Consider the following 25,401-nt stretch of genomic DNA (forward strand, 5'->3'; position numbering starts at 1 on the left):
CCTCCAAAAGGTTCGCCACCACTGTCCTAATCTGATGTCCCACCATTGCTAGGTTCATGTAAATTTGTCTCCACCCGTTACCACACCTATATTCTGGTCCATGGCCCACCCATTTTTTGGTGCGGCGCGATAAGCACGCCGCACAACGTGATCGTCATATTTTTGGCACGCTAGCTGCAGTGTGCTGAATTCTGCTGCCTACAGTATGTACAGTATACGCTGTTCTCTAGTGCTTGCACTGTGTGCTGATTTACCTCCAGTGTGTACAGTGTAAGGTGTTACTCTGTGCCTTTATTGATTGTAAACCAGCTGTATTGTATGCTGATCCCTGCTACTTTCAGTATGTACAGTATTAGCTGTAAAGCCTGGTACACACATACAATTTTGATTAGCCAATTTTAGCTCTGTTCTTAAAATTCATTGTCTGTTGGCCCACTTACTGCACGGGGGTGGGAAATTGGGGGTCAGTGATTGACCAATCAAAATTGTATGTGCGTATACATCTTTGATCTATGCCTATACTGATTGTAAATGATCGAAATAAAGGACAGGGGGCTCCGTCCAATATTTCGATGGGCAGGCCCGTTATCCGTAGCTTACACCGCTGCTAAGTTCATGTACATTTGGCCCCACCCATGGCCACGCCCACTCACCGCATGGCCACGCCCATTTTTTGCCAGGTGCCACTGATCTCCAAGGACCCTAGAAACGCCCCTGCTGGACCCTGTTGGTGGTGGCGGAGAAGGCAGTCAAGCGGTCTGCAGGCAGAGATGCTGTGTGGGGAGCGACTTAGTCTTGGGGCAGGCAGTCACACGGCGTGCAGGCAGAGATGCTGTGTGTGGGGACTGACTTAGTCTTCGGGCAGGCAGTAGCCCTCCGGGATCCATGCCTCATTCATTTTGATAAAATGTGAGGTACTGAACACTTTTTTGACCTAGGCGACTTCTCTTCTCAGGGACAATGCCTCCAGCTGCGCTGAAGGTCCTTTCTGACAGGACGCTTGAGGCAGGGCAAGACAGAAGTTGAATGGAAAATTGTGACAGCTCTGGCCACAGGTCAAGCCTGCGCACCCAGTAGTTCAGGGGTTCATCGTTGCTCATAGTGTCTACATCCACACAAGGCCAGGTAGTCAGCTACCTGCCGGTCGAGGCATTGGCGGAGGGTGGATTCGGAAGTGCTAAGGCAAGGCGTTGGACTAAAGAATGTCTGCATGTCCGACATCACCATGAGATCACTGGAGCGTCCTGTCCTTGCCTGCATGGACATGGGAGAAGGATTACTGGCAGTGGTACCTTTATTACATTGTGCTGTGACATCACCCTTAAACACACTGTTAAGCATAGTTGCCAGCTTGTTCTGCAAGTGCTGCATTCTTTCTGCCTTCAGGCGAGTTGGTAACATCTCTGCCACTTTGTGCTTATACCGAGGGTCTAGTAGCGTGGCCACCCAGTACAGGTCATTCCCCTTGAGATTTTTTATACGGGGGTCCCTCAACAGGCTGGACAGCATGAAAGCCGCCATCTGCACAAATTTGGATGCAGACGTACTATCCATCTCCTCTTGCTCTTCCTCAGTGATGTCAGGTAAGTTCTCCACCTCCCCCCAGCCACGAACAATACCACGGGAAAGGTGAGCAGCACAAGCCCCCTGTGATGCCTGCTGCGGATGTTCTTCTGCCTCCTCCTCCTCCCAAAAAAAACAACCCTTTTTCATCATCTGACTCCTCTTCCCCACACGACTCTTCCTCCTCCCCCCTCTGTGGTGCCGCAGGTGTTGAGGAAACATGTGGTTCTGCTGAGAATTGATACCACAACTCTTCCTCCTTTTCCTGTTCCTGTTCACGCTCCTCCACAGCTTGATCCACCACTCTACACAAGGCACTCTCCAGGAATAAAGCATATGGGATCAAGTCGCTGATGGCACCTTCACTGCGACTCACCATGTTTGTCAACTCCTCAAACAGCCACATGAGCCTGCAGGCATTTCGCATGAGTGTCCAGTACTTCAGCTAGAACATCCCCATCTCCCCAGAGCATGTCCTTTTACTGTAGTTGTAGAGATACTAGTTGATGGCTTTCTCCTGTTGTAGCAGGCAGTTAAACATCAGGAGCGTTGAATTCCAGCGAGTCGGGCTATCGCAAATCAAGTGCCTCACCGGCAAGTTGTTTCTCCGCTGAATATCGGCCAAGCATGCCATGGCGGTGTAAGACTGCCTGGATTGCCCACACACCTTCCTGGACTGCTTCAGGATGTCCTGTAAGCCTGGGTACTTACACAAAAATCTCTGAATTATATTCAGCACATGTGCCATGCAGGGTACATGTGTCAATTTTCCCAAATTCAAAGCCGAAATGAGACACTACGTTGCCGATCTCCAGTTGGTGCGGGGTCAGCCACTGATCCACCTGTTTGTTAAGAGCAGCCAGGAGAGCTGTTCCAGTGTGACTCTCCGCTTTGAGGCAAGACATGTCTAAGATGGCGTGACAGCGTTGTACCTGGCATGCAGCATAGGCCCTGGAGAGCCAGGGCTGTGTAGCTGGAGAGGAGATTGCAGCACCAGAAGAGTAGCACTAGGAATGATCGGAACAGGCGATTTTCGATATCGCGGTAATTCCGCATTCCGCAGTAATGAAATTCCGTCACCGTTACATTCCGGCAAATCCCTGCGGTATTCCACAGAATTCCACATTCCGGCGGAACCATCTCCACAATTTTAAAGGTACTGGATGTTTCCGCTTAAACAAATACCAGTTCCCCGGCAGTCCTGCTGATAACTTTGGCTTTAGTTGTGGCTATCACAATCTTGATGACAATTTTTTTTTTCGGAGCAGCAGGAATTGTCGTAGGCCATGGGACCTAGAGGTGGTTTCATAGCAGTGATTATGATCTCTTGTTTGGAGCAGCAGGAGTTGTCGTAGGTCATGGGACCTAGAGGTGGTTTCACGGTGATCATCACAATTTTTTTGGGGAGCAGCAGGAGTTTTCGTAGGCCATGGGACCTAGAGGTGGTTCCACAGCAGTCATTACAATTTTTGTTTGGAGCAGCAGGAGTTGTCTTAGGCCATGGGACCTAAAGGTGGTTTCACGGCGGTCATCATAATTTTTTGGGGGAGAAGCAGGAGTTGTCGTAGGCCATGGGACCTAGAGTTGGTTTCACAGCAGTCATTATAATTTTTTTTTGGGAGCAGCAGGAGTTGTCGTAGGCCATGGGACCTAGAGGTGGTTTCACAGCAGTCATTACAGCAAAATTTTAATTTAGTCTGTCCAATCTTCATCGTGAATCAGTGAGAGGGGCCTTCTAATTATCACTGATCCATTACTCGTACATTTTTATGAACGTTATTATGTCCACATTGTCTGGGGACAGACGGGTCAGTTGGTCGGTGACCACCCCACCTGCAGCACTAAATACTCGCTTAGAAAGAACGCTGGCAGCGGGGCATGCAAGAACCTCCAGTGCATACTGTACAAGTTCAGGCCAGGTATCCAGTTGTTTTGTCCAATACTCCACGGGGTCATCATTACCCTCCATATTGTCTGGAGCACTGGCCGACCGCAAGTAATCATTCACCGTATGGGCCAGCCGCTGGCGGTGACTACTTTGCCCGCTGGTGGTGCTGCTGCTATAAGGAGTATCTGGCATTGGCTGATAAAATTCCTTCAACATACTCAGCAGGTTCACAGATTGGCTATTGGTGCTGCTGCTGGGAGTGGGACCACCAGACCTTTGCTGAGCATGATGAGGCTTGGTAGCTGGGCCCGGGATACAGGTTCAGGAAATGCATCTTCTACCCAACGAAAAAGGGCATCCCGGAATTGGCTCATCCTGGGATGGCGTCTGCTTGGGAGGGGGGTATGAACTGTTGCCTTTTCCCCTTGCACCAGGGATCTAAGATGGTGGCCACCCACATGTTGAGCCTTGATTTTAAAGATTTAATCCTGGGGTCCTTACGGAGGCACTGGAGCATATGTGCAGCCATAGGGAAGAGATGTCTGCCATTAATCACCTCTTCCTGGCTGTCAGAACTTTCGTCATGCTTTAGCTCCACATCAGAATGTTCTTCCCACCCCCGGACAATGGGCTCTTCCGCTTCCACAAGCTCTGCCTTCTCATCCAGCACTTGAGCATGCTCACTCCCCCACCTGACTGACCACTGTTCAGTAGGGCTTCCTCCATCTTGTCCAAGCACCTTGTCAAGAGCCTTGTCCAGCATGAAGACAATAGGGAGCACTTCTGATATGCTGCAGTGCTCCTCACTGAACAATTTTGTTGCCTGCTCAAGCGACTCCAAGACTCTACAATCAGCTGCCACTGGTCCCCAGTTATGTAGTCCAGTGGCCCTGTTCTGGAGGAAGTTGTCTGAGACCGGTATAGCCTGACCGCCATTTGCTGCTCCCACAACCTCTCCAGCATGTGGAGGGTGTCCAATCTTCATCGTGAATCAGTGAGAGGGGCCTTCTAATTATCACTGATCCATTACTCGTACATTTTTATGAACGTTATTATGTCCACATTGTCTGGGGACAGACGGGTCAGTTGGTCGGTGACCACCCCACCTGCAGCACTAAATACTCGCTTAGAAAGAACGCTGGCAGCGGGGCATGCAAGAACCTCCAGTGCATACTGTACAAGTTCAGGCCAGGTATCTAGTTGTTTTGTCCAATACTCCACGGGGTCATCATTACCCTCCATATTGTCTGGAGCACTGGCCGACCGCAAGTAATCATTCACCGTATGGGCCAGCCGCTGGCGGTGACTACTTTGCCCGCTGGTGGTGCTGCTGCTATAAGGAGTATCTGGCATTGGCTGATAAAATTCCTTCAACATACTCAGCAGGTTCACAGATTGGCTATTGGTGCTGCTGCTGGGAGTGGGACCACCAGACCTTTGCTGAGCATGATGAGGCTTGGTAGCTGGGCCCGGGATACAGGTTCAGGAAATGCATCTTCTACCCAACGAAGAAGGGCATCCCGGAATTGGCTCATCCTGGGATGGCGTCTGCTTGGGAGGGGGGTATGAACTGTTGCCTTTTCCCCTTGCACCAGGGATCGAAGATGGTGGCCACCCACATGTTGAGCTTTGATTTTAAAGATTTAATCCTAAGGTCCTTACGGAGGCACTGGAGCATATGCGCAGTCATAGGGAAGAGATGTCTGCCATTAATCACCTCTTCCTGGCTGTCAGAACTTTCGTCATGCTTTAGCTCCACATCAGAATCTTCTTCCCACCCCCGGACAATGGGCTCTTCCGCTTCCACAAGCTCTGCCTCCTCATCCAGCACTTGAGCATGCTCACTCCCCCACCTGACTGACCACTGTTCAGTAGGGCTTCCTCCATCTTGTCCAAGCACCTTGTCAAGAGCCTTGTCCAGCATGAAGACAATAGGGAGCACTTCTGATATGCTGCAGTGCTCCTCACTGAACAATTTTGTTGCCTGCTCAAGCGGCTCCAAGACTTTACAATCAGCTGCCACTGGTCCCCAGTTATGTAGTCCAGTGGCCCTGTTCTGGAGGAAGTTGTCTGAGACCGGTATAGCCTGACCGCCATTTGCTGCTCCCACAACCTCTCCAGCATGTGGAGGGTGGAGTTCCACCGCGTCGGACAATCAGAAATAAGCCTGTGCTGCGGCAGGCTATGGCAGCGCTGCAGCAGTGTCAAGGCCGCGATGGCGGTTGCGGAGCGATGGATGTGGGCTGACACTTTTCGTGTTGAGGCCACAGCATCCTTCAACCCATCAAAAGTACAAGGTTAAAGACGTGGGCCACGCAAGGTAAGTGAGTGTAGCCACCTTCTGAAATGGCGGCTAGGGATGGTCGCTGGATTCTGCGGAATTAAGATTTCCGCGATTCCGCACGGAATTTGGTGATTCCGGTTCCGTTGCGACGGAATGGAATTACTATAGCGCTATGGCGGATCTTCCGCAGAAAAATGTGGAATTCCGCGGAATGCAAATTTTTTTTTTACCACCAAACGGATTTCTGCCTATAAATAAGATTATCTGCTCGCCAGACTTAGAGTTTACACACAAAACTTCCCTCCTCCCCTCCTCCTCTTCGGGAGGAGGATCTTGTCTTCCAGGGAATTGTAGGATGTCAAAAGTCAGCTCACAAACATTGGCCAGGAATCGAACCCAGGTCTAATGCTTGGAAGGCAGCTCTCCTCACCGCTATACCACCACCAACACTACATGCTGAAGCCAGCCTAGCATGTACCATTGTGATATATCCAAGAGAAAAATTAGCTTGCTTAGGGATTTGTAGGATGTCAAAAGCCAACTCACATACATTGGCCAGGAATCGAACCCAGGCCTACCGCTTGGAAGGCAGCTATCCTCACCATTATACCACCAAACTACACACTACAATGCTACATGCTGAAGCCAGCCTAGCATGTACCATTGTGATATACCCAAGAGAAAAATGAGCTTACTTAGGGAATTGTAGCATGTCAAAAGCCAGCTCACATACATTGGGCAGGAATCGAACACAGGTCTACTGCTTAGAAGGCAGCTATCCTCACTATTATACCACCAACACTACATGCTGAAACTTCTTGGAGCAGACTTAACTTCCTCCCTCCAAAAGACACACATACATCCCCATAAAATCATTCAACAGCAACTGCGTGCGCAGTCTTTGTGGTACACAGTCTCTGTGGCACAATTGGTTAGCACGTTCGGCTGTTAACCGAAAGGTTGGTGGTTCAAGCCCACTCATGCATGGCCTTGCCTTTTGTGTTCCACAGTTGTCCGAAGAGAACCTCAGATAGCCATGTAGATTCATCTCTCTAGTAGGGATGGTCACTGTTTTTCACGGAATTGTATTTTCCGCAATTTTGGGCGGAAATTGGTCATTCCCTTCCGCTTGGTCAGAACAGAATTCCTTTTTAATCCGGCGGAATTCCGAAATTGCCTGTGAAATTCTGTCGGAATCCGTTGATGGTTTTAAGCTGAAAATTCAGGAGAGAGGGAGAGAGAGGGAGAGAGAAGGAGAGAGAGGGGGAGAGAGAGAGAGGGAGAGGGAGAGAGAGGGAGGGAGAGGGAGAGAGAGAGAGAGACTGGTATATAATATAACACTGAGTGCGGTCACGTAGGTGCACTGAACAGGTATGCAGGGACTGGTATATAATATAACACTGAGTGCGGTGACGTAGGTGCACTGAACAGGTATGCAGGGACTGGTATATAATATAACACTGAGTGCGGTGACGTAGGTGCACTGAACAGGTATGCAGGGACTGGTATATAATATAACACTGAGTGCGGTGACGTAGGTGCACTGAACAGGTATGCAGTGACTGGTATCAATACAATGTGCAGCTGTCACACACACAGGTACCGTGAACAGGTATGCAGTGACTAGTATATAATATAACACTGAGTGCGGTCACGTAGGTGCACTGAACAGGTATGCAGTGACTGGTATCAATACAATGTGCAGCTGTCACACACACAGGTACCGTGAACAGGTATGCAGTGACTAGTATTACAAATGTGCAGCTGTCACACACACAGGTACCGTGAACAGATATGCAGTGACTGGTATATAATATAACACTGAGTGCGGTGACGTAGATGCACTGAACAGGTATGCAGTGATTGGTATCAATACAATGTGCAGCTGTCACACACACAGGTACCGTGAACAGGTATGCAGTGATTGGTATATAATATAACACTAAGTGTGGTAACATAGGTGCACTGAACAGGAATGCAGGGACTGGTATATAATATAACACTGAGTGCGGTGATGTAGGTGCACTGAACAGGTATGCAGTGATTGGTATCAATACAATGTGCAGCTGTCACACACACAGGTACCGTGAACAGGTATGCAGTGACTGGTATATAATATAACACTGAGTGCGGTGACGTAGATGCATTGAACAGGTATGCAGTGACTGGTATCAATACAATGTGCAGCTGTCACACACACAGGTACCGTGAACAGGTATGCAGTGACTAGTATTACAAATGTGCAGCTGTCACACACACAGGTACCGTGAACAGATATGCAGTGACTGGTATATAATATAACACTGAGTGCGGTGACGTAGATGCACTGAACAGGTATGCAGTGATTGGTATCAATACAATGTGCAGCTGTCACACACACAGGTACCGTGAACAGGTATGCAGTGATTGGTATATAATATAACACTAAGTGTGGTAACATAGGTGCACTGAACAGGAATGCAGGGACTGGTATATAATATAACACTGAGTGCGGTGATGTAGGTGCACTGAACAGGTATGCAGTGATTGGTATCAATACAATGTGCAGCTGTCACACACACAGGTACCGTGAACAGGTATGCAGTGACTGGTATACAATATAACACTGAGTGCGGTCACGCAGGTGCACTGAACAGGTATGTGACTGCAGTGACTGGTATCAATACAATGTGCAGCTGCCTGTCACACGCACAGGTACCCTGAACAGGTATGCAGTGACTAGTATTTTCGTGACTACGGTTTTCGGCCACTATACCATGGAAAAAAACAAACAGTTTATTTGCTCATTTGTCCTGGTTATTACAACATTTAAAGTATGTCCCTAGTACAATGTATATGGCGACAATATTTTATTTTGCAATAAATATTTCTATTTTCTGCATCCCCCACTAATTACAAGCCCATATTTGCAAAATTAACAGTAATATGCCCTTATGACATACATAATAAAAAGTTGTGCCCCTAAGGTAAGTATTTTTTTTTTTAAATGTCACTTTTTATGTTTGTTTTTTTTAAATGTCATTGTATAGGTACAATGTATGTAAGTGTAATTTTACTATCTGTCCACTCGATGTCCACCACTGAATCCTCCAATGTGTACTGTTAGTACGCTAACAGGAAGTAAGGTGTGTGTTACTTTCTGTTTATCAATGACCACAACATTTCAATGCTGCCGGTGATCATTGATCACAGGCACTTAGATGTGTGAAAGGGAACTGTGTTCCCATGCATTGATCTTTCTACTAACAAGCGACGACAATAATGCGATCGGGAGCCAACGGGAGCACACCCAGTGGCGATCGCGGCCGGAATGCGCCAACTATGTGATGTGGTTAGGTTGGAAGAAGGGTCAAAACTGTTACTTTTTTAAAAAATCTTTTTGAATCCTTTCTTCTCAAATGAATATTCAAATGGCAAGATTAGATTATGAGCTCCTCTGCAGACAGTCAGTAACATGACTATGTACTCTGTAAAGTGCTGCAGGAAATGTCATTATTATAAATAAATAATAATCATATGGTAGGACAGTAGACTTTTACTATGGTAGGGATTAGATTGTGAGCTCCTCTGAGAACAGTCAGGTACATGACTATGTACTCTGTACAGTGCTGCAGAAGATGTCAGTGCTGTATAAATACATAATAATAATATTTTTTGTACAGTAGGAGTCATTGGCAGCGCTTCCAAACAGAGGCTGCACCCGAATTGACTACCTGCAATCAGGGCCGGTTTAAGCAACAATGGTGCCCCAGGGAAAATAAACCTGGGGGGGGTGGGGGCCCAACAGATACCCCGGAACAAAAATCGGCATTAAGGGACTTTTTCTGCAGCAGGTATAGTCAGGATGTGAAGCCCCAATCGGTCGGAGCTCCACATTCTGGTTACCCCAGCCTGCATGGGGACAAGGGGTTAAAAAGTTTCAGGAGTGGGGACCCCACATCATTTTTTTTACAAAAAACTCCCACACTCTAAAAACATGAAAAAAAATTGGGAAAATTGGAAAAAATGTCAGGGATCTTCATGCAGCCATATTTCGGCTGTATAGCGATCCCTGGCCAAAGCGCTGCGGCTGCGTATAGACCCCCAGGAAACCCCATTAGGAAATGTATTGCTCTTTCTTTTGATGCATGTAAAATTACACTACCGTTAGGTTTGCTACTAAAAGTGACATTTACTGCATTTAAAAGTATACTTTTTTCCTTCGAAACTTTAAAATCGATTTTCTCAAAAACTATAAGGTCTTTTTGAAAAATAGTTTTTTCCTCTTATTCCCAATGATCTCCTTAACATATCCTGCAGGGTTTCTAGCATTTAAGGTGTATTTGCTAATAACCATTAAAGTCGGCAGGTTTTTAAATGTGTGGTTTTTTTCCTTTGAAACTTTATAAATCGATTTTCTCAAAAACTATAAGGTCGATTTGAAAAATGTTTTTTCCTCTTGTAGCCACTGGGGGCCCCTACAAGCTCTGGGGCCCTGGGGCAATTGCCCCCTTTGCCTCTATGGTAGCGCCGGCCCTGCTTGCAATAGATGTGCAGAGCTCCACAATGTGGACTAAAATACACAACTTGCATTCAAAACAGGTACAGCAAAGGAGGACGTTAGCTTCAGTATAAATAATATGTGCACAAATTATTCCCTACTAGAATTCCCCACGGCGATGACGGGTCCTCTCGGGGAAGACCTACCGCTAGTCTAACGATAAAAACATGATTTTTTTCTAGTCAGTGGCGGACATACGGCCGTGCCGCCGCACGAGGGCCCCTGAAGTTCCGTTGCTTCAGGGGCCCATTAAGTACTTTTTTATATATATATATATATATATATATATATATATATATATATATTTTTTTTTCCCCTGGGGGGCCCCGACTCCTATCCTCCCTCCCTCACCTCGGGGGGCCCCCCTCCCGGTATGCGCGGCGGGAGAGCGGCAAATAGAGGATGTCTCCGGGGCTCCAGGCAGGCGCTAGAGGCTCAGCCGCTTGGTCTCCAATATGTCTCCAACTCTATATACTGCTCGCTACTAAACCAGGAAGTAGCGAGCAGTATATAGAGTTGGAGACATATTGGAGACCAAGCGGCTGAGCCTCTAGCGCCTGCTTGGACCCCCGGAGACTTCCTGTATTTGCCGCTCTCCCGCCACGCATATCGGGAGGGGGGCCCCCTGAGGTGAGGGAGGGAGGATAGGAGTCGGGCCCCCCACCCGGATAGCTAATGGTTACCTGCCTACCCACCCGGCTACCTAACCACCTACCCACCCGGCTACCTACCCACCCACCAGGCTTCCTACCTACCTACCCACCCAACTACCTAACCACCCACCAGGCTTCCTACCTACCTACCCACCCGGCTACCTAACCACCTACCCACCCGGCTACCTACCTACCCACCCGACTACCTAACCACCCACCAGGCTTCCTACCTATCTACCCACCCGGCTACCTAACCACCTACCCACCTGGCTACCTACCCACCCACCAGGCTTCCTACCTACCCACCCAGCTACCTACCCACCCACCAGGCTTCCTACCTACCTACCCACCCGACTACCTAACCACTTACCAGGCTTCCTACCTACCTACCCACCCGGCTACCTAACCACCTACCCACCCGGCTACCTACCCACCCACCAGGCTTCCTACCTAGCCACCCGGCTACCTACCCACCCACCAGGCTTCCTACCTACCTACCCACACGACTACCTAACCACCCACCAGGCTTCCTACCTACCTACCCCCCCGGCTACCTAACCACCTACCCACCCGGCTGCCTACCCACCCACCAGGCTCCTACCTACCCACCCGGCTACCTACCCACCCACCAGGCTTCCTACCTACCTAGCCACCCGACTACCTAACCACCCACCAGGCTTCCAACCTACCTACCTACCTGGCTACCTAACCACCTACCCACCCGGCTACCCACCCACCCACCCACCAGGCTTCCTACCTACCCACCCGGCTACCTACCCACCCACCAGGCTTCCTACCTACCTACCCACCCGACTACCTAACCACCCACCCGGCTACCTAACCACCTACCCACCCGGCTACCTACCCACCCGCCAGGCTTCCTACCTACCAACCCGGCTACCTACCCACCCACCAGGCTTCCTACCTAACCACCCACCCGACTACCTAACCCCCCACCCGGCTACCTACCCACCCACCAGGCTACCTACCCACCCGGCTACCTACCCACCCACCAGGCTTCCTACCTACCTACCCACCCGACTACCTAACCACCCACCCGGCTACCTAACCACCTACCCACCCGGCTACCTAACCACCTACCCACCCGGCTACCTACCCACCCGCCAGGCTTCCTACCTACCAACCCGGCTACCTACCCACCCACCAGGCTTCCTACCTAACCACCCACCCGACTACCTAACCCCCCACCCGGCTACCTACCCACCCACCAGGCTACCTACCCACCCGGCTACCTACCCACCCACCAGGCTTCCTACCTACCTACCCACCCGACTACCTAACCACCCACCCGGCTACCTAACCACCTACCCACCCGGCTACCTAACCACCTACCCACCCGGCTACCTACCCACCCACCAGGCTTCCTACCTACCCACCCGGCTACCTACCCACCCACCAGGCTTCCTACCTAACCACCCACCCGACTACCTAACCCCCCACCCGGCTACCTACCCACCCACCAGGCTACCTACCCACCCGGCTACCTACCTAACCACCTACCCACCCGGCTACCTACCCACCCACCAGGCTTCCTACCTACCCACCTGGCTACCTAACCACCCGCCAGGCTTCCTACCTACCTACCCACCCGACTACCTAACCACCCACCCGGCTACCTACCCACCCGGCTACCTACCCACCCACCCGGCTACCTACCCACCCACCAGGCTTCCTACCTACCCACCTACCCACCCGGCTACCTACCCACCCACCAGGCTTCCTAACCACCCACCCGGCTACCTAACCACCCACCAGGCCTTCTACCTACCTACCCGACTACCTAACCACCCACCCGGCTACCTACCCACTCGGCTACCTACCTACCTACCCACCCGGCTACCTGCCGGGCTAGTTACCAACGCACCCACCAGGCTACCTAAAGCTACCCACCCACCAGGCTGCCTACCTACCTACCTACCCACCCACCCACCAGGCTACCTACCTACCCACCCACCAGGCTACCTCCCTACCTACCGGGATAGTTACCAACCCACCCACCAGGCAACCTACCCACCAGGCTACCTACCCACCCACCCACCCACCAGGCTACCTACCCACCCAACCACCCATGGGAGCTGCGCGCCGGATGGAGGCTGGGACAGGAGGTCTGCTGCTGCAGGTGAGTAAATGTTTTTGTTTTTTTATTTATATTAGCAGGTGTATGTTCTGGGCAGGTCTGCCACATGATTGCACGTATTTTCTGGGGATATCTGCCAACTTGATTGCACGTATTTTCTGGGCATATCTGCCGACTTAATTGCACGTATTTTCTGGGCATATCTGCCGACTTGATTGCACGTATTTTCTGGGCATATCTGCCGACATGATTGCACGTATTTTCTGGGCATATCTGCCGACATGATTGCATGTATTTTCTGGGCATATCTGCCGACATGATTGCACGTATTCTCTGGGCATATCTGCCGACATGATGTGTATTTTCTTGAGAAAACCTGCACAATTATGTGAATTTTCTGGGGAAAGGGTCACCAAAACTTGGGCCCACTGTCTTTGCATTGCACTTTTCAAGGGAACCTGAGGTGAGAATAATCTTGAGGCTGCCATATTTCTCTCCTTTTAAGCAATACCAATTGCCTGGCTGCCGTGCTGGTCCTCTGCCTTTTATTCTTTCAACCATAGACCCTGAACAAGCATGCAGCAGGTCAGGGGTTTCTGACAATATTGTCAGAACTGAGAAGATTAGCTGCATGCTTGTTGCTGGTGTAATTCAGTTCATTACTGCAGCCACATAGATCAGCAGGGCCGCCAGGCAACTAGTATTGTTTAAAAGGAAATAAACTCTCACCCCGGGTTCGCTTTAAGTTACAGTTAGCTGCGCCCTCATCCGGTCATTGCCACGCCCATTTTTTTGCCGCAGGACCTATCCACACCTATTTTTGCCCATTTTTAGGTCGTAGGGGGCCCACAATTGCAATTTTGCACAGGGGCCCACTGCTGGCTGTGTCCGCCACTGTTCCTAGTGCTGCTAATCATAAAATGGTATACACATGTCTTCAAACAGGCATCAAACAAATTACAGTGCACATAGGCTACAACTGAATGGTAGACCTACTGAGGCATGCAGAGCCCCACAGAGGCTAAATACATGCCTTGAATGCAAATCAGATGCAAATCATGTACTAGTTCTAATCTATAATTTGAATGCAAATTGAAGCACATGGATGCCTGTTTTAATAATAATAATATGGTAGGATATTAGACTATGACTATGATAGGATTACTGTTAAAAATGGGATTAAAGGTTTGTTTAGAAACAAAGTCCTCAGGAGACAGTAAAATGTGGATTTTAAATAAACGTTATTGATCTCCATAGATGTTCAAAAATCAATAAGGTACAGTTCTTTGGTACATCAAAATCAGTTACAAAAGATATAAAAACAGAATGATTAAATTGCTGTGTAATCTGTATACGGAATCTATTTTCTGTAGTAGTCTTCTTTGAGCGTATTTATATGTGTATATGTGCCTGTATTTAAAGAGAATGAATGAATGTGTGCCCAGACCTTCCTGCTGGTTTCTTATATATATGTTGGTCCTCAGTATTCCTACTGTTCTGCCTTCTGATTGGATCAGCAATAATGCTATGATGTAACTTTTGGGTTCTTCAACTACATATGGTTAATATCATGAACGAAGTTGAATCACGTCACACAACAACCAGCTGTTGACTATGAAGCCAAGATACAATTTCTACAACCAGAAGCCTAGCTTGACAGAGATCTATTTCCTACACTTCTAATGATGATTGGTCTTGTCATCTGTGACCTTAAATTCCACAAGGAAAGGAACACAAGCTCAGCAGACCTTTAAATGTTTATTCTTAACCTTAGCATTATATACTGTATATCTATTAACCAATATTGTATAATTATCACTATATTCAACAATAGCTTTGATATCTCAATCTCATGACATCCTACAGATATAATTTCTCATCCGGCAGGGCCCTTAGCCAAATGTAGAAATCAAAATCCGTCAATGATATATCATTTGATTAAAATCTCAAAACATTCAACATATAACAATGACATTGTGAGTTCCTCTGAGGACAGTTAGTGACATGATTAAATACTTAAGCTGGCCATACACTGACCCGATTTGTCGCTGTTTCGACAGCAGATTCAATCACTGGGATCGAATCTGCTGCCAATCGTTCGCGCTAAACGCACCCGCCGATCCAATTTCCTCCCGAAATCGGATCAGTCCGTCGATCGCGCCGTGCGGGAAATTACCGTCGATCGCCCGCAGGTAGGGAGCGCGTTGCTAGCGGCGGCTAACCGACACAGGTATACATTACCTGACGCTGGCTCCCGGGCATCTTCTCCGCGCTGCACCGCTCTGTTCCTTCTTTCATCCCAGCGTACATTAACTTCCTGTGTCACTCCAGTGACCAGGAATTTCAAATAGAGGGCGCTCTATTTGAGCTTCCTGACACAGTGTACGCTGGGATGCGGTGCGGGATGCTGGGATGCGGTGCAGCGCGGAGAAGAGGACCTGGATGCCAGCTTCAGGTAATGTATACGGGGGGGGGGGGGGGGCAGGCGGCAGGAGCAGCTCAACAGATTGTGATATGGCTACCTTTAGTCTGCAAAGTGCTGCAGGAGATGTCAGTGCTATATAAATACATAATAGTAGTATGGTAGGACACTAGGACACTAGACTGACTATGGTAGGATTAAATTGTGAGCTCCTCTGAGGACAGTCAGTGACATGACTAAGTACTCTGTAAAGTGCTGCAGGAGATGTCAGTGCTATATAAATACATAATAATATGGTAGGACATTAGACTAGGACTATGGTAGGATGACATAGTGAGCTCCTCTGAGGACAGTCAGTAACATGACTATGTACTCTGTAATGTGCTGCAGAAGATGTCAGTGTTATATAAATACATAATAATCATATGGTAGGACAGTAGACTTTTACTATGGTAGGAATTAGATTGTGAGCTCCTCTGAAGACAGTCAGGTACATGACTACCTACGCTGTACAGTGCTGCAGAAGATGTCAGTGCCGTATTAATAAATAATAATAATATGGTAGGACACTAGACTATGACTATGGTAGGATTAAATTGTGAGCTCCTGTGAGGAAAGTCAGTGACATGACTATGTACTCTGTAAAGTGCTGCAGAAGATGTCAGGGCTATATAAATACATAATCATTATTTATATTATTGACACATTTGAGAACTAGTTCATAGATAATTTAAATGATTGGCTACATTGTGTGTGAATGTGGTACTCATCCAGTACTTTGTACTCTGCAGAGGATTTTTGGCCTCTAAAATGTTTTCTCTCTCCACAGTTAGCGGGTGAAGTACCGGAACATGCCGTCAATGTGACTATCTTGAGGTTTGGTGCAACAGACAGAGACACGCCACATACCCCAGGATGGAGGGCGGTGTACACCATTGTGGAAGGAGACGATGATGGAAACTATAACATTATAACAGACCCAGAAACAAATGAAGGCATGCTTGTTGTAGTGAAGGTAATTATGCCCAAATCCCCCCTACCAAATGCTGTGCTCACTACGTTATATGTTCATTGCTGACAAGGGTTCCACCCCGATGTCATCTCTGCTATAAGCCAGGTGTCTGAGAACTGTACAGAACACTCAACCATACCAGAGGCTCCTGTATATAGTCCAACTGTTTGGTTCTGTAGTGGTTCTTAATACTTGGGGGGGGGGGAAAGTCACCAGATCATTTGATCTTTAGGTTTATTTAATAAGATGATCCATTGAATGAAAAACATCTAATGACATTGTTTTCTTAAGGGACCAATATCATGTAAAATTGTAAGAAACACACATATAAAATGTACTTTTCTCCCAGCCTAAAATGCCCCATAAATTACTATAATGTCCATTTCCTCATGGGGATCCTCAGTATTAACTTTATTCTTTAAAAAAGCACCCCCTGGAAAGATTCTGTACAAAGATGCCAGCCAGCCTCCTTAATAATTTTTCACACCGTTTTGGCAGTTAGATTGAGCAGCAGTTCAGTAAGTGATTTTATAAATAAAGGAATTAATGAGAATCCCCCATGAGGAGATTAACTCATCTAAAACCTGTCAAATCTGTCAAATTTTGAATCCCTACTGCAAGTGATAGCAACATAGGAAAACAGTAATTTATAATGCATTTTTTTCTAGGAGAAATGTACATTTGTATGTTTGCATTTTACAATTTTTCATTTATAGTCTATAAAAGCTTAAAGGGAACCCGACTTGAGAGGGATATGGAGGCTGTCATATTTATTTCCTTTTAAACAATATGAGTTGTCTGGCCGTCCTGCTGCTGTTCCTCTGCCTCTAATACTTTCAGCCATAGACCCTGAACAAGCATACAGCAGATCAGGTATTGATCTACAGCTCTCTGCAGTTGGTTTGTGGACAGTCATGGCTAAAACAAAGGAGCTCAGTGAGGACCTGTGGCTGCACATTATGGCTGCTCACAAGTCAGAAAAGGGCTACAAGGCCATTTCTAAATGTTTACAAGTTCCAGTGGCTACATTGAAAAGTATTATTAAAAAATACGAACTTGTAACGATCGGTGTAACACAGAGAGGGTCTGATTACCGGTGATCTGCAGTATCACAGAGAATGCAGAATATACCCGATTATTGATGATCTGCAGTATCACCGACAATCAGATATATCTTCTAACCTCTGGACACCTGAGAGATGAGAGTGTTTGGTGCAACAGTAATACTTTGAGGAAAGCACCCGTGGGACCGGTGCTAGACAGTAGGGGTAACTGTTATGGATCAGCTTCCTTCCACAGGCCTGATGCTCCCCAAGGGGCGGAGCCATGCTGAGATAGTGAGAAGGACAGAACATGAGTGACACCAAGGAGAAGTGTCACCGACAGATCTGTGAACTATCTCCTAACAGGAGAGATAGTTCTCGAAGGTCGGACAGGCCAGGTCGTTAACACACGGACAGATACAGTACTGAGACAGCAGGAAAGTATAGAATCCAGAGACAAGCCGAGTATTGGCAACAGAGTATCAGAAAGGCAAAGGTACAAAATCAGAGATCAGGAGAATGGTCAGGAATGCAGAAAGTCATAACAGATAATCAACAATGCCTAGACTTGAGTGTGAGCTCCAAGATTCTCACACTCCGGGAACTAGACTAGATAATACAAATAATACAGATGGTACAGAATTCCTAGACTAAGGTGTGAGTTCCGTGGCCGTCAACACCTTGGAAACTGGTCTAGATAACAATACAGATAATAACAGAATTCCTAGGCTAAGGTGTGAGCTCCGTGATCTTCAACACCTACGAAACTGACTAATAATCACAGCAACTGACAAGGTCTGAGTGCTACCACGTAGTGATCGCAACGGCAGACACCAGATGAATGACCAGCACCCAGTATATATACACTAGCGCTCACCAGCGCCTCCCCTAAGTGCTGTACCAATGAAAGTTACTGAACTTGTCAGCTGACCAGCTTGGTCAGCTGACCCTCTTCTGACTGCCATAAAGGCCCTGCCTCTCTGCGCGCGCGCGCGTCCTCCTAAACCAGTGTGGACTATCAGTCCCAGCCACACCAGTCATGTGTTGTAATGTTTCTGCTGAGTTGGATGCGGAAACCGCCGCACTGCTGTCAGTGCGTGCGGCGTTTTCTCCGCATTCCGCCTTGCTGAGAGGAGCAGGCCTATGCGAGCAACTTGCCGCATTGGACGCGGAATCCGCCGTCCTGTTGTTAGAGCATGCGGCGGTTTCTCCGCGCTCCGACTGCGTGCCAGCTGCCATATTGAACGCGGAGTCAGCCGCCTCACCTTGAGTATTGGCGGCTTTTCCGCGTTTTCTCACAGAACTGTTCCGAACTGTGGAAAATCTCAGAGGGGGCGGTCGGAAGCCAAAAGCGACACCTGTGCTGGTCAGGAGGATACTGAGAGAGGTGATAAAAAAAAGGATCACCACCAGGGCTATCCTGGTGACTCTGGGCTCTGCTGGTGGCAATGTCTCAAGGCAGAAAATCCAACGGACACTGCACACTGTTGGGTTCCACGGACGCAGACCAAGGAGGATGCCACTTCTCCAGATAAGGCACACAAAAGCTCGCTTGGCCTTTGCATATGCTTATCTGGACAAGGAAGAAGACTTCCGGTTTTCTGTGTTATGTTCAGATGACAAAAATTGAATTGTTTGGTCACAATGAGGTTTCCTTTATTTGGTGCAAAAAAGGAGAAATCTTGAACCCTAAGAACACCATTGCCCCTGTCAAACATGGTGGTGGGCACCTAATGCTTTGGGGGTGTTTTCCAACCAATGGACCAGGGAACCTAATCACAGTAAATGGCACCATGAAAAAAGAGCAATACATGAGGATTGTCAACAACAACATCAGGCAGTCTGCAGCAAAACTTGGCCTTGGGCACCAGTGGACATTTCAGCATAACAATGACCCAAAACATACAGCAAAAGTAGTGAAGACATGGTGAGCAGACAACATTAAACGATACCCGATGTGACATGATGAGATAGACATGGGTATGTACAGTGCCTAGCACACAAATAACTAGGCTGTGCTCCTTTTTTTCCTTTCTCTGCCTAAGGGCCCTTTTCCACTAGCAATCGCAATCACAAACACCAGCGATTGCGATTTTTCATTAAGTTTGTTATGCGATTTGCAATTTTCATTTACATTGCATTATCCCTCTGAAAATCGATCCAGAAAGCGATTGCGATTTGCAATTTACAAATCGAATCACTATAGTGGAAAATACTTCTCATGATTTCTATGATAAAGCAGCAACCCTAGCGATTTAAAAATCACTACCAATTAGTGATTTTGCGATTCAGCTGTGTAGTGGAAAAGGGCCCTAAAAGAGGTAAATATTAGCGGGACAGGCAAAAATGTCGCACAGCGCCAATAGTGTCAGAATGGCGCTGCAGCATTAACTTAAAACTATATTTATCGTTTTATATTTTAATTTGTTTTTTAAGAGGGATCGGGCTGGAGAGGGAGCGGGCAGTCGGCTGGCAGCGGGGATCGGGCTGGAGAGGCAGCCGGCAGTAGGCTGGCAGCGGGGTCGGGCTGGAGAGGCAGCGGGGTGGAGGGAGGATTACGTAGCATTGGTATATGCAAAATGCTGGTCTGCAATTATAGTAAGCGTTTGATTGCTGTGATAACCAATAAAGGCTTTTCTATTGATTACTGAGAAAGGTATGAGTAATTTTGGACTTCACACTTTTTGCTCAAATGTAAATAAAAGCTGAGAAATGTTTTTTCCCCCACAATAATGCCTCTTGTGCATTATCTTATTATCGTGTGGGAGACATCTATGTCGTTTCCTGTCAAAAAATTACTTGCTGGTTAAATAAAAGTAACTTTAAGTCAAAATTTGCCAGGGGTATGAATAATTATGGGCAGCACTGTATATGCTTGTTCCAGAGTTTTGACTCAGACACTACTTATGGCAGAAGATCAACAGGACTGCCAGACAACTGGCATCATTTAGGGCCCGTTTCCACTAGAGCGAATCCGCATGCGTTGTCTGCATGCGGATTCGCATAACCAATACAAGTGGATGAGACTGAATGCAGGCGATTCGCAGGCAATGTATTTAATAGGGGAAATCGCACATGCGTTTTTTGCTGCGATTTCGCGTGCAAATTCGCACTAAAACTAATGTACATTGAGCCAGGCAGTGACATGGTTAAAATCGCTGATAGCCTGCCTATGCGAAATCGCATGCGAAATCGCGGCAGGAATCGCATCCGCATGCGATTTTGTCAGCGGTGGAATCCCAGCGATTCGCACCGCACTAGTGGAAACGGGCCCTTACAGTGAAATACCTGTAAATGTGGCAGCCTCCATATCCCTCTCACCTCGGGTTCCCTTTGTACAATTTATACTTGATTGCTGCTCTAAAGAGGAACCACAGTGGAGTGAGTGCTTACCTACTCATGATCATTATTCCTCCCCTGGATGTAGAGTGCGCAGTGTGCAAGCACATGGCTTGATCCAGTCCCTAAGTGGCAGAACATGCGTGTGAGATGCACTCATAGCACAATATAACTAGGATGTTCCTTTTCTCACTGTTTCAATGCATTCTATGGGCTTGATTCACAAAAGAGTGCAAACTGATAGCACGGCGGTTTTCTCGAGAATTTTCGCGTTTTGCGTGATCGCAAATTTTCGCGTGAAACTATAACGTTTTCACGCACAAACGCAAATTTGATCGTGAAACCGATATCGATTGCGTGCTCAAATTCGCATTTGCATGCAAAAACTTTATCGTTGCGTGGGAAAATTTGCGACCGCACGAAACGTGAAAATTCACGCAAAAACGGTGCACTCTTTTGTGAATCAAGCCCCATATGTTACAGGTGTTTCACCAAACTGCTTGACAATAAGGAACAGGGGGGGGGGGGGGGGGGTCACAGGACTGGTTATTTTTAAGCTTGTGGTTACCTATAGGAATAAATAGAATCTGCTAGACAGATGTAACAGTAAAGATCGGTACCAATGCTAAACCTCGCTCGAAATGAGCAATCCAACGGTTAGCAACCAGCAAACGATGGCGGCGTACATTTGAGCTCAGGACACATATATACTTTTAATAAATTTTAGCGATTATGATTATCGTTTTAACAGATCTGCCAGGACAGATCAGTCTACATGGATGGTGATCAATGTAATTTACTTTTGTTGGGACACTTGTTTCTGACAATTCTCGGATGAACATTCGTTTGTCGTTCATTTCCAATGACTGCGGTCTAGTGTGTGTATGGAGCATAATAGGCAAACTTGTGGACTCTTTTTATTAAATTATATAAATTATACTTGCCCAGAGCAGTGGCGTAGCTAGGGTATCTGACACCCGTTGCTGATTATTTACAGACACTCCCCCCCCCAAAAAAGGATAGAGTGCAACGCTGAAAGTACGCATGGTAAAAATGGCCACGATAAGACGCAGGCAGTAAAATACATCAATTTTTCTGTCGTAATTTTTTTTTTATTCATTTATTAGCATACCATGTAGTAATCATGAGCCCCCAAAATGCCAAATGCTGCAAAAATAACCCAAAAGTAGCAAATGCATTCACTATGACCGTTAAATATTAAATGCATCAACATTACCTACTACCTAGGTTCTCAACCTGTGGTACGTTTACCCCAAGGGGTACTTCTGATGGTTCCAGGGGTACAAGAATAACAAATTTAGAGTTTTAGCAAATAATAAATCTTATATAAAAACACTGAATTAGTATTTTAGCTAATTTAAAGCAATGGTAAATGCTTGGAAATTGTTTAGAACCAATTATCATGTACCACGATTAAATATATATTTGTCAAGGAGTACTTGTGATAATGTTTAATATGCTAGGGAGTACTTGGTGAGTAAAGTGTTTTAAAAGGGGTACATATCAATAACACGTTGAGAAACACTGACCTACTACACATGCAATTAGGCAAATGTTACCTCCAATGCATTAAATGCTGTAAACATTACCTCCCACACATGCAATGAGGAAAATCTTATCTCCCACACATGAAATGCAGTAAATGATACCTCTGACACATGCAATGAGGCAAACATTACCTCCGACACACGAAATAAAGCAAACATGAAATGCAGCAAACATTACCTCCCACACATGTTATATGCAGTAAATGTTTCCTCCCACACTTGACATGCAGCAAACAGGTCCAATGCAGCAAACTGTACCTCTGACACATGAAATACACATATACATTACCCCACAAATATGAAATGCAGCACATTTTACCTCAAAACAAAAATTCATCAGATGTTCCCTCCACTGGGTGCTGGTGGGGTGGAATGGAGCTACTAAGTGGTGGATTGGGTGGGTGACACTGGGTGCTGCTAAGAGGGTGACACTGCGTGGGAAGAGGGTGACACTGAGTCGGGTGGTAGGAGGGTGACATTGGGTGGAATTTGGCTGACACTTGGTAGGAGGAGGGTGACACTGAGTGGGGAGGGTGACACTGGTTAGGGAAGGGAAACTGGGTAGGGAGGGGGATACTGGTTAGGGAGGAGGGTGACACTGGTTAGGGAGGGGGAAACTGGTAGGGAGGGGGAAACTGGGTAGGGAGGAGGGTGGCACTGGTCAGGCAGGGCGACACTGAGTGAGAGGAGGGTGACAATGAGTGGGAGGATGGTGACACTGGGTGGGAGGAGGGTGACACTGAGTGGGGAGGGTGACACTGGGTAGGGAGGGTGACACTGAGTGGTAGGAGGGTGACACTGTGTGTGGAGGGTGACAGTGAGTGGGAGGAGGGTGACTCTGGGTGGGAGGAGGGTGACATTGAGTAGGAAGTGTGATGCTGGGTGGTAGGTTGGAGGAGGGTTGCAGTGGGTGGGGAGGGTGACACTAGGTGGAAGGTGGGTAAAACTGGGTAGGAAGGGTGACATTGAGAGGGAGGAGGGTGACAGTGTAGGAAGCCTGATGACCTCCCATTATAGTTAGCCAGATGACCCCTCTTCCCAGTATAGGTAATCAGATGACCCCCGTCCCCCCAGTATTGCTAGCCAGGTGACCCCCACCAAGTATAGAGGGAGCCGCAACCCCAGAGTTTGCAGCAGAGGGAGAAATCACCTCTCCAGGATCCATCTTCCTCCTCTTAGGCTCTCCTCTGTCATCTGCATCATCCAGAGGAAGTGGATCCTGGAGAAGTGACTTCTCCCTAAGCTGTGTGTATGCGCTTTACACAATTGCTTGCCTGGCCGTTGCTTTCCCCCTCTCGGCTGGGCATTGCTCTTCATTCACTAGCGGCTCTGCCTCTTCTCCCACGGCTCTGCCCCTTCTCTTGTGACACCACCTCTTTGCCTGTAGCTCCACCCCCTCACCCCGTTGAGCAGTAGAAAACAACTCTGTCAGGGATTCACCCCTTCAGCCTGAACTTCCTGGTATGCCTTGCACCCCCTGCCCCCCCCCCTCCTTGTGACACCAGTGGCCCAGAGTCTAATCAAACAGTACTTGATGGAGTTTTCCGTTAACCTCTTAACTAAATTCTCCTATACAATCTAACCTAAGTGTAGAGATGGGCCGAAGTATTAGCCCGGCGAATAATTTGCCGCAAAGATCACTTATTTGCATTCGCCCCTCAGGCGAATACATGGTGGATTAGTTCTGCCCCCTATACATATTCATTGAGCTAAACTTTGAGCCCTTACATCACAGTCAGCAGACACATGGCAGCCAATCAGCTAGCACCCCCTCCTGGACCCCCCAGCCCCCTAAAAACGCCTAAGATATGCTCACCTGACGTATTCACGAAAGGTCTTTGCGGTTGTTTGTGTACTGTGAAAAGCGTCATTTTGTCTGTCATTGTGAAACGGGCTTAACTCTTATACTACCCGATCAACATGTACACAAGCCGGATGTTTTAAAGCACTTTATACCACCAATTTAGCAATGTAATGTGATTTCTGCCCTTTGTGGGACTTTTGGCATGGATCCCCTCCGGCATGCCATAGTCCAGGTGTTAGACCCCTTGAAACAACTTTTCCATCACCTTTGTGGCCAAAAACAGTCTTTGTAGGTTTTAAAATTTTCCTGCCCATTGAAGTCTATGGAGATTCGCACATTTTTGCGGCGATTCACATTCGAAATTCGCAAACCCAAAATGTGATATTTGGCCCATTACAACCTACATGTGTGAAATTTCCAAAACTTTTTTTTCCCAAAAACAGGCCTTGGATTATGAAAAGATGACAAAGAGCCTCCTCCGGATAACAGCATCCAATGAAGAAGCACTATATAGCTGCAAAGTTGTGAAGAAGACCACCACGGGTTTGTGGACAATAGAGACTAATAATGGACAGGCATCAAGTAGCAAGGTGGAAATGATTTTGGCAACAGTAAACATCTTAGACGTGAACGATGCCCCAAGGTTTAAACCAGACACTATCATCGTCTCTCTGGTAGGACCAGGCAAAGTGTTGGCAATCGTTGAAGCCAAGGACCCAGATATAGTCGCACACAATAAAATCAAGTGAGTAATCCAGAGAGACATGAATTTCTAAAGTCACAGCTTACTGGGCCACACTTCCCAAGAAATAATTTTAATTCGTCAGCCCTTCTTTTTGTTTAACAGGAAATAAAAATAGCAGCCTCCATATCCCTTTCATTTCAGGTTCCCTTGAAAATCTCTTTAAAGTGAACCTCCAGACTAAAAATCTTACTCAGCAGCACTGAAAAGGCCTGGTGTTTCTTTAGCAGTTTCACAGCATCAGAACTTTTTTCCTATCCAAGCCTCATTTTTAGCTGCACAGAAGAAAACTGCCCGGGCATTTTTTCCCTGATGCTGTGCAAAGCATGATGGGATTTTTGATGTTGTTCTCGTTCTGCTGTTTTGGTGCAATTTTTTTTTTTAATTTTTAATTTGAGATTTGAAGCCTAGCGCGCAGATGGGAGGGGTGATCAGGTCACAGGAC

At 47.2% G+C, this 25,401-nt stretch overlaps 1 protein-coding gene across 5 annotated transcripts in view; it reads left to right on the top strand.

Annotated features, from left to right (window-relative positions):
• LOC137542432 (cadherin-like protein 26) overlaps positions 1 to 25,401 on the top strand; it is a 604,516-nt gene that overhangs the window by 328,309 nt on the left and 250,806 nt on the right. For all 5 annotated transcript variants that reach the window (XM_068264331.1, XM_068264330.1, XM_068264332.1 and 2 more), the window contains 2 exons: positions 16,278 to 16,463; positions 24,658 to 24,959. In XM_068264331.1, the coding sequence (XP_068120432.1) occupies positions 16,278 to 16,463; positions 24,658 to 24,959 (488 nt within the window). The remainder of the gene's footprint in view (positions 1 to 16,277; positions 16,464 to 24,657; positions 24,960 to 25,401) is intronic.

This window comes from Hyperolius riggenbachi, chromosome 12 (genome assembly GCF_040937935.1).
Source record: "Hyperolius riggenbachi isolate aHypRig1 chromosome 12, aHypRig1.pri, whole genome shotgun sequence".
In the NCBI taxonomy this organism is placed as follows: domain Eukaryota; kingdom Metazoa; phylum Chordata; class Amphibia; order Anura; family Hyperoliidae; genus Hyperolius; species Hyperolius riggenbachi.